Source organism: Silurus meridionalis, chromosome 2, assembly GCF_014805685.1.
Source record: "Silurus meridionalis isolate SWU-2019-XX chromosome 2, ASM1480568v1, whole genome shotgun sequence".
NCBI classification, from domain to species: Eukaryota; Metazoa; Chordata; class Actinopteri; order Siluriformes; family Siluridae; genus Silurus; species Silurus meridionalis.
This window is the reverse complement of record NC_060885.1, coordinates 15,977,489-15,991,478: the sequence shown is the minus strand read 5'-3', so window position 1 is coordinate 15,991,478 and position 13,990 is coordinate 15,977,489. Positions and strand designations below refer to the sequence as shown.

The 13,990-nt window shown below is 36.1% G+C and overlaps 1 protein-coding gene across 4 annotated transcripts in view; it reads left to right on the top strand.

The window, feature by feature from the left end:
• Positions 1-13,990, top strand: part of smap1 (small ArfGAP 1) — a 108,134-nt gene that overhangs the window by 31,576 nt on the left and 62,568 nt on the right. For all 4 annotated transcript variants that reach the window (XM_046870893.1, XM_046870885.1, XM_046870878.1 and 1 more), the window contains exons 3-4: positions 1,822-1,907; positions 11,121-11,196. In XM_046870893.1, coding sequence (XP_046726849.1) covers positions 1,822-1,907; positions 11,121-11,196 — 162 coding nt within the window. The remainder of the gene's footprint in view (positions 1-1,821; positions 1,908-11,120; positions 11,197-13,990) is intronic.

The following is a 13,990-nucleotide window of genomic DNA, read 5'->3' as shown; positions in this document are numbered from 1 at the left end:
TAGCTTCATGTGCAACATTTTAGCAACAAACTCTTACAGGTTGCAGGACTTTCACACGTATGGTTTATTCTGAAGCAGAACAATTTTGGTAATGTGAATGCTGTACTGTGAAAACATTTGTGAGCGCTTTCTTTTAAAGATGCTCATAGATACAAGTGTATTTCATTTGGCATATGTGTTGTCAATCTATATTTGAGAGAATCAAGTGAGCCTGAAACCAGACCAGCACTGAGGTGAGTTAAGGAACACTTAGATTCAGGCCACAACAATGTTCAGTGTAAAAACCACGTTTTTTTTTTTATTTATTTTTTGTATTTTTTTAAACTCAGTTTCTGAGGAATTTTTGAATTGGGTAACACTATGTTTAATCTCAACTATGGTTGATTGTACGTGTACCAAAGAACCACACGTTAGTCAGTTGCTTATTTTCTCCTGTCTGAAAAACTTGAACTGATTTCTGTCTGCTTACTGCAGGCGTTTTGTGGCTAAGCATGGACAAAATGCGCCTATTTTTATATACAGTATTATAGTATAATAACTCGTGTTTTCGTATCATGGTGTTCTGTGTGAGAACATAAAACAATCTACACTTGATATCCTGTAGCCAGCATATATTTAATTAACTTTTTTTTTTTTTTACACTTTTTTATACTTGGGCACAATGAAAAGCTGAACTATATGACTATATTTTTCATGATCATATGATGAAACCTAAAGATACCATAAACGGAAAATAACCACACAGTTAATCTTGCCTTCGTGGCAAAACGCAGTTCTAAAAGGTTAATAAAGCATTGCAGTTGTATTATACTAGGCAGTTAAGTGTAAGGACTGTAAAGCTCATTTGAATCCATTGTATTAAAACTGCATGCATGCTGCTTCTGCATTTCGCAGTCCCATGCACCTATAACCTAACTGCAGCTTTGAAAACGAGCTAAAAGTGACTGTGGAGGGCAGACCAACCGCCATCTCACATTGTTTATTTTTTCTATCCACCTGCACTGCTAGAAAATACGAACGAAATGCACCGACATACCACTCAATGTCCATGACTCACACATGCAAACAAAAGCGCTGCAGAAGCCCCACTTCTCTTACCTGCTGTTCTAGCACTTTCACTTATCAGAAGATGTTTACTTCACCAGGAAGAGGCTGCTGTCTGATCTGAAACACACTCACTGTTCTAATCAAGCCACTGCATTGTGGCTTTTAGTTATAATTATTTGTTAGGGATACATGACAGTGTTTGGGGATTCATATTTCCTGAATATACCATACAGTATTTTACAATCAAGTGACAGACCCTTAGTGCCGCAAATGTTTTATCTGAAATATTCAAAACAGTATTTCCAAGGTTTTGAACTCTCCCAGGGCTTTCCACTGCAGATTTGTTCACCTAATGAGCCCCAGACACTCCAAAAATGTAGCTTTGTATTGCAAATGAATTTTTTTTTTTTTTTCTAATTTTGGCTCATTACTAGAAGGTCATGAACCAACGTTTTAAAAGCCAGTGCCCAACACAGCTGTTATTAAAAACAGCATGAATGATTTATTCTCCTTTTTTATTTTTTTTTAAAGAAGCAGCACAAAGAGAGCTTCTCTTCTCTGAACACTAACCGGAGCTTTAATGGTTGATTAATTCTTGATGAGTAATTGTGTGACATTTTTTCCCTTCACGAAGAATGAGCTCCACAAAATCTGTAGTAATTTGCCTTTCACAAATTAAAAATATGCTTTTCTTACATTTGTTAGTTCATCTCTCAGCTTTTTATCGGTCTGTTCTCATCTCTTTTCTCCTCTCTCTTGTGTGTCTGTGTACAGAGTGTGCAGAGCATGGGCAACACCAAGGCCAGACAGCTGTATGAAGCCCATCTGCCAGATAACTTCAGACGGCCACAAACCGATCAGTATCTTTTGTGTGTGTGAGTGAGCATGCTGGTGTTTCTGATATACGTCTGGAATGGTGCAAGTAGCCTGGGTAATGTGTGTTTTTAGGCTAAGCAACTGATGCTTAGCTACAGTTCTATATTTGCAAAAAGTCAGCAGCGTTTTATAATTTACTGTTTAAACACTTATACTGAAACCACTTATGAGTCAGGTTTCTTTATATTAAATTGTAATACATAGAATTAAAAGTAAAAAAATTACCTATGAATATACAGGTGGTCCCTAAATTATGAATGTTCCAGTTACAATTTTAATATTTTTACAATGACGATATAACAATAAAACAAAAATGTAAATATATAAAACATTTTGTGCGGCAGGCAAACATAGCAGCGAATCCTCCGCCCTCCATGTGCTCCCACTGGTGCTTGTCCATACACCCTCTGCCACACACACACACACACACACACACACACACACACACACACACACACACATATATATATATATATATATATATATATATATATATATATATATATATATACGTATGTACATAAACACACATATATATATATATATATATATATATATATATATATATATATATATATATATATGTATATATATATATGTACATAAACACATATATATATATATATATATATATATATATATATATATATATATATATATATATAGTGTGTGTGTTTATGTACATACGTATACATAAAGCAGAACGAAAATGTCGGAATTGGGAGAAAACAGCAAGTGGCGAAGAGAAGATTCATATGGAAGCCTGCTTCCGCCACTTTAAAAAAAAAAAAAAAAGGGTTTTTGCCAATTGGTCAGCGTCACCTCTCTGTAGTGCCCAGAAAGCTTTAGAGATTGAAAATGAAATTGGCTACAATCAATAGAATCATATGGTATCAAACTAAGCCTCCGGTCCCTGGAGAGAACTTTGTCTAACAATCAGCTCTGGAGAAGATCAGCTCTGGAGTCTATACACCAACAGCTTCAAAATTCAGGCCAACAGCATGGTTATCAGTGGATGCACCAAAAGTGTTGCATGTTTGCGAGGCATAATGTCAGAATTGTGAGAAAAAGAAGTTGGAATTAAGCAAAACTTTTTTTTTTATGTGGTGGAAACAGGCTTTAATAGATTCAGGCCAAAGACAACGACAAACTTACCAAAGTTTGGGATCATTTCAAACTATGACAAAGTAAACACCTTACAGTGTGTTTAGTTTTTTTTTTAGTAATCTGAAATTTTTATAGTTTTATTTATGATTTTTAATTTATATATTTGTATTTGCATTTTGATGTAATATTGCAATGAAATGAAATAATTGGATTTAGTTTTCACAGATATCCTTTTATACAATTTTAGCAAAAACAAATTACTCGTTCATTTTAAGAGCCCGGTCTTAATTTCTCTTGTATATTTAGTATTGCTTTTCAATAAAGAAAAAGTACTTCTTATCCGATTACTTGATTAATCAATGGAATAATCGGTAGAATACATGATTACTAAAATAATCCATGGCTGCGGCTCTTGTTTATTTAATACGTCTAGTATAAATTGGTCTGTTTTGCCAAATTATATACTGTAATTAGTTAGATTATCTACAAAATACAGTATATTGCCCCATACTGATCGCCATTCTTTAAGACTCCTGGGTAGCCTTGTCTGGACAATATTTTCAAGTTACAATGGGGTCATTAAAGCGCATCTCCATTGTAAATCGGAGACTTCCTGTAGATTTTATTTAATCCTCAACCACTGCTGGCTTGGTCCCATAATCTCTCATGGTACATGGCAACAATTTGCACTGAGTGATCACCTCCCTGGTTTAGGTTTGCTATGTAAGGTGCATTACTACTATATAATTATAGAATCAGATTGCTTTGGCTGTAACATTACAGCAGATTTATGCTAGTTATGTTCCAAGATCAGAGAGTAGTCTCCACACTGCTATCTTTTTAAAATGTATGGGAGAACTTCAGTACCCTTAGGCAAGTTAGAGTCTCTAGTGTCTTCACACTGCTGTTAGATTTAGCGCTCAGATACAAGTGCCTTACGCAGGATTTTACAGTATTTTAATGCAGAACGACATGCAGTTTTCACAGCTAACTCTCTCACCTTGAGTTAGACCTCAGTACTGTGAGAAAAGGTACGACACACACACGCACACTTGAAATAGCAACGCCTCTCTCCTTTTGTTTGTTTCTTTTGTCTCTTCTTGGGCATTGCTTTTTCCTCCTCCAGCCTGTCACACACAGCTGGCCTAATTGGGTGTGTATGGCATCCCGGCTAATTCCATATTCTCCTCTTTGGAGCCTCTGCACACTTTAATTGAATTTTCTTGGCAGGCGCTCTGCTTATCTGCTCTCCAGTGTTTGGTGTGGGTGTGGAAATCGCTTCATTTCTATGCTGACCGCTGCAGTATGATATTCTGTCAAAATGGATTAATCTGGAAAGGGAAGGTGAAGCTTCTTCCAGGAGAAAAAAAAGCCTTTGATAAAACTCTGTGGTGTATTATGTTTTTTTTTTCCAAATGGAGATTTACATCTGGTGTCGTTGTCGTTTTCCCTCTGCCAGATGTTGTCATGCTCTGTGCCTCTCCCGCTAATGGAAGACTCGCCTTGTTTATGTAAGCATTGCGAGCGGTCAAGGAAAGATGTGCTTTGAAAAAAAAGCCTTTCTGCAGCTAGAGCTAAAAGTATTTGTCTATTGTTAATGTCACCATCATTCTGAAGCACTCTAGCATTTTCTCTTCCGTTCTACTGTTCTTTTCTCTTTTTTTATTATTTTTTTTTATTTTTTTACAAGTCTTATTTCAGTCTGTCTCTCGGGCTCATTCTTTCACCCTCACCCTGTTTCATGCAGTTCTTGGCCTTTGACTCTTTATCAAAATTGTAGCAGAAATGAAGATGTGCTTACTATGGAAAGCAAGAGACTGAATAAGAATTGTAGAGCAGTCAACCTCTATCCCCCTCTCCTTCTCCTTCTCCTTCTTTCCCAGTCTGTTTATTGTGGAATGTTGAGGGAAAAAAAAATGATACAATCCATTTTATGAATTTATAGCTTAAAGATGAGCTTCAGTATTACAATTCAGTTAAAATGATAATAATAATATAGGGAATGACCCGGGGCATTATTCAGACTTGGCGTTCAAACTTTAGAGGAATTTTAACACCAAGAAAGTTCCACATATTCACACTGGTGCTTATGTTAAATTTCCAGGCAGACGGCTCATATTAATAAAATGAATAGAAGAGAGTACATTTACATTTGTCATTTTTCATACATTTAATTGAGCAATTGAAGGTTAATGGCCTTGCTTAAAGTCCCAGCAATGCCATGCTATGTGGTGCTGGGATTTAAACCTACAGCCTTCTGATCAGATCTACACCACTGAGCTACCACTTGCCCTCTTTGAATTTCACAATAATAGATGACTTTGCCGGATTTTTGTTTTGAGTCGTTAGAGCTATTTTTATAAAATAAGATAGACGATGCCACCTTAATAAACAAGTACCTATTTTGAATCTTAAAAAAAAAAGGTTAGAAAATTCTGATTGAAGAAATCACTTGCAAATAGGTGACCGATAAAAGCAGCCAACTTATTGCTTTGTCAATTGCAAGTGTAATAAATTTAATTCAGATTTGGTTTACTTGAACCGACCTCAAGATAATCAGTTCCTTAAATTAGAACGCTTTCTCTTTCTGGGGGAAAAAACTCATGAACTTTTATTGTCCAAAGTGATTGAGGGCAAGATTATTTTATGTGTTTAATCTTGTCCTTGAAAGCCATTCACAATGATCAGAACAAAAATTTGAAGGTTGCATACTGTGGTTGCAACAGTCACTGGTGCTGAACTTAATACTTCTGGATTGAATTAAATTTCAGAATCACAAATGTATTTTGTTTTCTGCAACTCTGATAATTCAAATAGCAAAGTAGAATATATAAGAGAGAAATAGTTTCCCCCTTTTTGTTCTCAGCAAAATAATGAGCTTTCTACTGTTTTTTTTTTTTTTTTTTTAAATAGATAAATGCAGTCATAGTAAAGGGATTGATACTTGTTTGATGACTCACTTTCTCTCAGTTTACAGTGTTGAAGCTAAGCAGCCTGGAGCTCCTAATTGTCCTCCCTCCTGTACAAAGAATAGTCATTTTCTGCCAGTGTTTCTTAGGAATGTAGGGTGCTTTTGATTTCCCAATCTTTCTTTTCTCAGATTTTAAATTACATGTTTCCCCTCCCTTCAACTTGCATAAAATCAGCTTGGCTGGTCATCTGTGTGTCTGTGTGTGTGTTAATGGCTGTCATATGTTTGGAAACACCTAGTCTTTTATTTGAGACCTATGTTTGTTATTTTTGTTTATATACAAACTAGGCAACAGGCAAAAAACCCACAAGAATTGGTCAGTGAATGACTGTGTTCTGTGGACAGAGAAGTCCAAATTTGACATTTTGTTTGCTAACAGTAGAGTTTATGTAAGAGAACAGACTGCCTCATAGCCACATTTAAACATGGAAGTGGAACTTAATGATTCAGGGTTGTCATGGAGCAGTGAGAGTTAAAGACTTATTTACTGGGAAAACGGAATACTGAACCAACATGGCTACCAATCCATACCTCAACACCAGGCAATTCCTTCTGAACTTCAGCTGATTGGAACCAACATCACCTTGAATCCTATTGAACTGCTCTGGGATGAACTGGATCGCCAGTTAAACTAAATAACCAACCAAGAACACCTTTGGCCAGTTTTACATGAGGCGTGGCAAAGTATTCAGAGAAACTACTTGCCCAGATGCTAAAAGTGTGTTATTTATACACAGGGAGGATTTTTCAGTACATTTATATATTTGTTTTGTCAAAGTAAATTTTCAAACTATTAATTTACCCATTTGTTACATATAAAAAGGAACATGCATGTGGCTCTTAAACCATAAGTGTTTCTAACTTTTGACAGTCTTTGACCCCGTGTGTGTGTGTACTTTTTTTTCTATCTATGCCTCTCTTCTCATCTGTTTTTCTTAAAAATAATAATAATAATCTTTCTGATGGCCCGCCTGTCTATCTCTGATTTCCTTTACATTTTCTTTGTTTCTCTTAATTGCCTACATTCTCTTTGTCTTTCTTTTTCACGGTCACTGTGATGGGCCTTGATCCATTTTTTTAAATCAGATATACAATTGTGTTGTGATGAAAGAGTCACGAATGTGCAAATCCAATAATGCCATCCAAGCTTTTGCTCCAGACCTGCATAATAGTAGTTTTGCTGTTTTGTGTGTGTGTGTGGTGTGTCTGATGAGTGTGCCTATCTATTTGTTTTGTGATCTCTCAGCACTGTATGGGATCAGTGTGGTATCAGAGCTCTGCTTTTTATTTATTTATTTATTTATTTATTTTATTGCCTTCATGCTTTTAAAAAAAAAAAATTACTTATTTATGTATTTATTTATTTATTTATTTATTTATTTATTTATTTATTTATTTATTTTACTTTTAAATTTTCTATGTTTACTAAGTATCATTTTTATCTTCTAATCTCCCCCTTCCCTTCCCTTCACTGTTTTTTTTCTCTCTCTCACTGTCTAACTGGGCAGTCTAACTGTCTAGCAGCATTAAAAATCCTGACTTTAGTGCAGCTAATGAGGGGAATAGAGAGCAAATACAGGAGCTTATACACTAACGAGTTTAAGATGCCATTTAAAGCTTGCTGGCCACAGCAAGGATACAATCCAAAGACAAAGTGGGGCCTTTAAACATAAAATTGTATCAGCTTTGATGTATGAAGGTCAGGATAAGGGGCTTTAAGGCAGATGCTAACTGTCTATGGAGAGGTTAATGCATGTTAACTGATTGTCTCTGCAGGCATGGATATACACTTCTATAGCACAGTTATATGAAGAAGTTATTGAGATACTATTAGTAGACCAGCACTTATCTGATGTGGTACTTCGCCTATAGGTACAATCTGATTGCCTGTGCTAGTTTGACTCTGACGTATGAGACTCAAACAGTGACTCAAATATCAATTGCAAAGATGAATGAAACCGCAAGGCTCTTTTTCACCCAGTAAGAAGGTGAGAATTACTGGAAACATTTTGCATGTGTATTTTGACTACCTATGAGGCAGTGAATATTTCTGATATCTAACCAAGTCTTTTTTGAAAAGGACGAGGTATATTCAAGTCATTTCTGACTTGTCTTAAAGTTTATTAAAGCTCCTTTTTGCAAACCTAGACAATGAAATAATGTCTCTAGTGCACTCCTAAATTTAATTGAGCATATGAGCGCTAAGATATATTGGTCACCAGAGAACTCTGTGATTAAATTGCAGTCCTGATACATTATAAGGACAAAAGTAATGGGACACCTGTGTTTTTCCTCAAACCGTTACCACAAAGTTGGAGGCACACGATTGTATAGGATGCAGTAGCATTAAATTTTCCCTTTCCGCAAACTGGGAGACCCAAACCTGTTCCATCTTGATAAAGTCTAAAGCAGCTCCATTAAGATATGGTTTACATGGGATGGAGTGGAGCATCTTGGCCTGTTATAGAGTGCTGACGTCAACTGTACTTAACACCTTTGGGATGAATTGGAATGTCGACTGCACCCCAGACCTTCTCACCCTACATCAATACCTGACTTTACTAAAACCATTGTTGCTGAATAAACACAAATCTCCAATAACCTCACTCTAAAATCTAGTGGAACATCCTCCAGACGAGTGTAGCATATTATAACAGCAAATGGAGGCTAAATGTGAAATGTGAGGTTCAAAATGCACATATTAATCTTATCAGGTGTCCTTAAACTTTTGTTTATAGAGTGTCAACGCACACCTTGTTCAGGTTCTGCAAGGTTAAAATCAGCCCTCTCCAGTGGCATCAGTTGTGAAGTGGGTTGATTGTGCGTCACGATGAGTCAATTCTTTCATGTGATTCTTACCGATTCTTAAAGCTTCCCTCAGATTTTTTTGTCCCCTTACTAATGAAGACGTGCAGTAATTTGATAAAATTTTTACAATGCGAAAGGTGTATTATTTTCCTGTACTCCACAACTGCCAATTACAGCAAGGTTTTGAGAAACATGACTGACAAGCATCACAACTGTGACTTGTTATGCTGCTAGACCTTGTAGCGACTCACGTCACATAAAACAAAACCGGGTTTTAATTATGAAGTCACTGCTATTTTTTTATTAAATTATGAAGTGCTTTGTAAGAAAAAAAGAAAACAATATCCTTGCTGATAAACAACAAGAATTTAGGGCATTTATTCACTGTGTATGTTTGAGTGTGGAGATGCATCTCAATGTATTAATTTTTGTATCAAGAATCTCAACACTGCACCTGACAAGGGCTGTAGCTATGGATTATTTTAGTAATCGAATATAAAATTAATCAAATATACAAGAGAAAATAAATCTGGTCTCTTAAAATGAACAGGTAATTTGTTTCTTTTTTAGAAAAATTAACGTTTTATTGCTGATATTGCATTTAAGGATGTCTGTGAAAACGAAACCCATTTATTGCATTTACTTGCCATATTACACCAAATGCAAAAACAAATATATAAATAAAAAATCGTAAATCTAAAAAATGTAATCAGATTTCTCTTAAAAAAACATACTGTTCTGTGTATTTTTTTTGTTTTAGTTTGAAATGATCCCAAACTTTGGAAACGTTGTTGTTTTCTTTGGCCTGAATCCTATGGAAGCCTGTTCCACCTCATAAAAAAATGTTAACTTTATTTCTTGCAATTGTGACTTAATATCTGATGCATTCACTGGTAACCATGTTGTCAGCCTCTGCAGTCTGAAGTTCAAGTTTATTTTTATTAATTTTATTTTTTTCACAATGAACATTGTCTCAAAGCAGCTTTACAGAAGTTTTAGAATTAAAGAGAATGATGTGTGTTTATCCCTGATGAGCAGCCTGGGGTGACTGCGGCAAGGAAAAACTCCTTTAGATGTTATAAGGAAGAAAGCTTGAGAGGAACCAGACTCAAAAAGGGGAACCTAATCCTTATTTGGGTGGATAATTAGCGTGATTATAAATCTATAATACATTATTAAAGATTATTAAACAACACAACACACTGAAGAGTGAGAACTTCCATGAGCACCGGAGTGTGAGATTTTGAGTAATGTCCTCTCTATAGTCTTATACAGTCATTTGACTTTGTGGAACCAGGAGCTACTGAGCAACTCATAGCTCATCGTCTGAGATCATTATAGATCCAACACCAGCTTCTCCATGCCAGAGACTTTAAATGTCCAATGTCCAATTTCAAAACTCTACATGAAGTGGGATCCAAATGTCGACATCTACACTTTAAAGGGCCATAAAGTTCATGAGGCTTGAAGCTGTTGGTGTATGAACGAGGCTCCTCCGTTTCATCCGTTTTGTTCCGTCTTCTCCAGAGCTGATTTTTAGACAGAGTTCTTTCCAGGGATTGGAGGCTTAGTTTGATACCATGTGATTCTATTTTTTATTTATTTCTATTTTTTATGTGGCCAAAAAAGGCTTCCATTATGAATCAGCATCTTGCCCCTCGCTGTTTTCTCCTGTTCCTTCTTTTTTTTTTTCATTCTGCAACGTCTTCTGTGTTTTGTTTTTTTGTTTTTTTCTCTTTGCAGTGTCTTATTTTTTTAATTTGTCTTGATTTTTTGTGTATTTAAATTACTTGAGAAATAAACCCAGCCATTAGGGTTGCACAAGCCAGTGCACTCTTAGTGCTAAAAGGATGGAAATGGCAGTGATAAATACTTATTTTAAGAAGGAGGAGGATCAGAAGGTGACTTAAAAGAGTGGAGGAAGGTGCACACAGGTGGACTATGTTCTATGTAGGAGATGCAACCTGAAGGAGATTGGAGACTAAGGTGTTGGCAGGGGACAGTGTAGCTAGACAGCATCGGATGGTGGTCTGTAGGATGGCTTTGGAGGTGAAGAATAATGAAGGTGGAGGAGTTCAAGTACATGGGGTCAACAGTGCAAAGTAATGCAGAGTGTGTTAGAGAAGTGAAGAAAAGAGTGAAGGCAGGGTGGAGTGGGTGCAGAAGAGTGGCAGGAGTGATTTGTGATAGAAGTCTATTTGCAAGAATGAAAGGGAAAGTTTGTGTGTGTGTACGTTTGTGTGTGCCCATGCAAGCATTATTTCTGTACCCACTGCAGGTGAATTGCTTTCTCCCTTAACAAACCTCTCAGAGCTGTAGAGTTCTTCATCAGGGACAAGTATGAGAAGAAGAAGTACTACGACAAAAACGTGGTGACCGACTCGTTTGTAAGTACGCCCTGTTCATCCACACATCACATTTTAACAGTGTCCTTCAGTGCATTGTTTTGAATCCGATATATAATTTGCATGCATTATTAATGTACAGGTTTCCACAGGCTCTCAAGAAAACGCATGGTGTGTCTATTTGTACTAGTAGAATGTCAAATGATGGTGCTGACTCCAGTATGGATTGCAGTGGGGTGTTTTCTCAAGGCAAACCAAAAGTAGTTAATATGTGCTGCCCACTCTGTAGATTACAGAGCCTTTAAACATCATACAGTTGTTCAGCGTTTTGGACTGAAGGTCACACAGGGGCTTCGGTTTTTTGGATGTGCTTAAAAAATAAAATAAAAAGTCACATCTAGCAGTGGATACGTGCAGTAAGATTATAATAGAGTAACAAGTGGAGGATTCTCTACTAGGGTACAAAACATGCAGTAACTTAAACAGGCAATTGTGGATTGTTTATTTATTTATTTATTTGTGGGGTTTTTTTCCAGACCGCTCGTCCAGTAAATTCTCAGAACGCACAAAAGTATTTTTACAGTGACTAAAAAAAGTCAATACAACAGATTTTCAAAAAACACCATTATATACTAAATTAAACTTTGGTAGCACTTTTGTAAAAATAAAACAAATGATTAGCTTTATAACTAGCTAAAGTTTGGTCTGATACTAGCAATGTTGCCAATACTTTGCATACACAACCTTCATACAAATGATATACATACTGCACTGATAGATGCTAACTAGGTAACACTGGTAGTGACTGTCAGGTGAAAAGCTCATGAGACTTCATTACAGGGAACAGCTGTACAATGAAAGACTCTTGACCATTCTCAGAGCAGCACGTTATTGAGCTAATAAGCTAACACCCAAAGACGCAGGAGTCATGCTGACACTTGCTCTGACAAGCAAACAAAAAATACAAAATAAACAAGGTGTGTTGTATTTCACTGACTAAAACCTATAAAGCTGAACTAATCTTTGATTGCTCCCTTAATTTAAATGTTAGTGTAATGGTGATATGGCTATGTGAAAACTGTTAGAATAAAGAAATAAACAAATAGGTGAAAGGTGTTCATTGTGTGTAAGTTATGAAGCCTGTATAGCTCACTGAACCTGAGAACAGATATCAGTGGAAAGATGAACTCCATAGCTACTTTCAAATGTTCATGACGTTCCAGCCTGCACCGAAAAGCTGCCCATATGTTGGAAGAATTTTGAAGACAGTAAATGAAGAAATTAAAAAAAGATGTGACTCATGCTTATATATATATATATATATATATATATATATATATATATATATATATATATATATATATATATATATATACAATTTTTTTTACTACCTGAAATCCTAGATTTAGTCAGTGGGATTCGAAGTGCATCTCATTCTCTGATACTTCAGCGTCTTGTCAATGCAAATGAATTAAAGCAAAAGTACTTTACACCGTGGTTGATGTGGAAAGAGACGGGAGAGAGAACTAGAAGAAATGAAAATCAGAACATAAGTGATGCACCTGCCTCTGTTCCAAACGGATGATAATTGACACTAAACATCTGTGTGCTTTCTCATTTGAAACGCCGTCGAAGTCTTTAACGTGCACAACTGATGTTTTCATTGTCATCTTTTTTTTTTTCTTTTTTTTTTAAGTTTGTGCCGGTTTATTTCTGGAGATTGTTTGCTTCATTTTCGTTTAATGTATAGGAAAAAAAGAGAAGTGGAACAGATTATTATTTAGTTAACATTTATTATTATTATTATTATTATTATTATTATTATTATTATTATTAATAGTAATAATCATAATAATACAATTACTACGCTTGGGCTCCCGAATGGTGCAAGAGAAAAATGTCTCTTTCTCTCTCTCTCTCTCTCTCTCTCTCTCTCTCTCTCTCTCTCTCTCTCTTTCTCGCTCGCTCGCTCTCTCGCTCTCTGTCTGTGTTACAGTTAGCAGTTAACATTTGTTATGAGGCAGCAAAAAAATGGAAAAGGCTGGCTTCATGTTTTAGAGGAAGCATGTGTTAATCCTCTTCTACCTGGATGGTAGTCATATCACAAGGCTGGAGATTGGCAAGTGACCAGAATTGTGATTTAAAAAAAATGTGTGGAAATAGTATATTTATGCTATGTAATTTATTACAGGGTATGTAAATAATAATCCTAAGAATAATTATATGATAAACTTCAATTATGTTTAAGTCCTTTAAATTGTTGATGATTGATAATACGATGATGCAAAATTCATTCAGCTCCATCAGTGTGCGTCTTGTTGAAAAACAAAAAAGCAGTTCTAAACCTCTATACACATGGTTACGAGTCTGAAGATTTAGAGCTGGTTTCTTAGAGAATAGTTTACACCAAATGGCTTCTGGTCGTTAGGCCTTGGCACCTTGAGCTCTCCCTTCATTCCCTCCATCATGTTGCTGTGCTGATGTGATTAGGACAAGAAAACCAGCCGTGAAATGAAACCACCGGAGAGGCAGCCTCTGCCTTTTGGGGCAGAAAAACAAAACCCCCTACTCAGTGCTGTGTTGGATGTCTGCATCTAACACAAGATGGAGTGCAGTCATGCAGCACTGCCGGAACTCTTGCTTTATTTTACCACTCTTTTTCTGCTTTTTTCATCTCCGTTAAACCTCCCACTCCATCGTCCACTATGCCCACATTAATAGATGAGTGTCGAGTTTTGTCGAGGAATAAATGGCACCTTATATTAAAAGCCACTGCAACGTTGTCACATTGTCCCCTTTTTGGTTCGCTGGCATTTAAATGATTACGCGTAGAGCC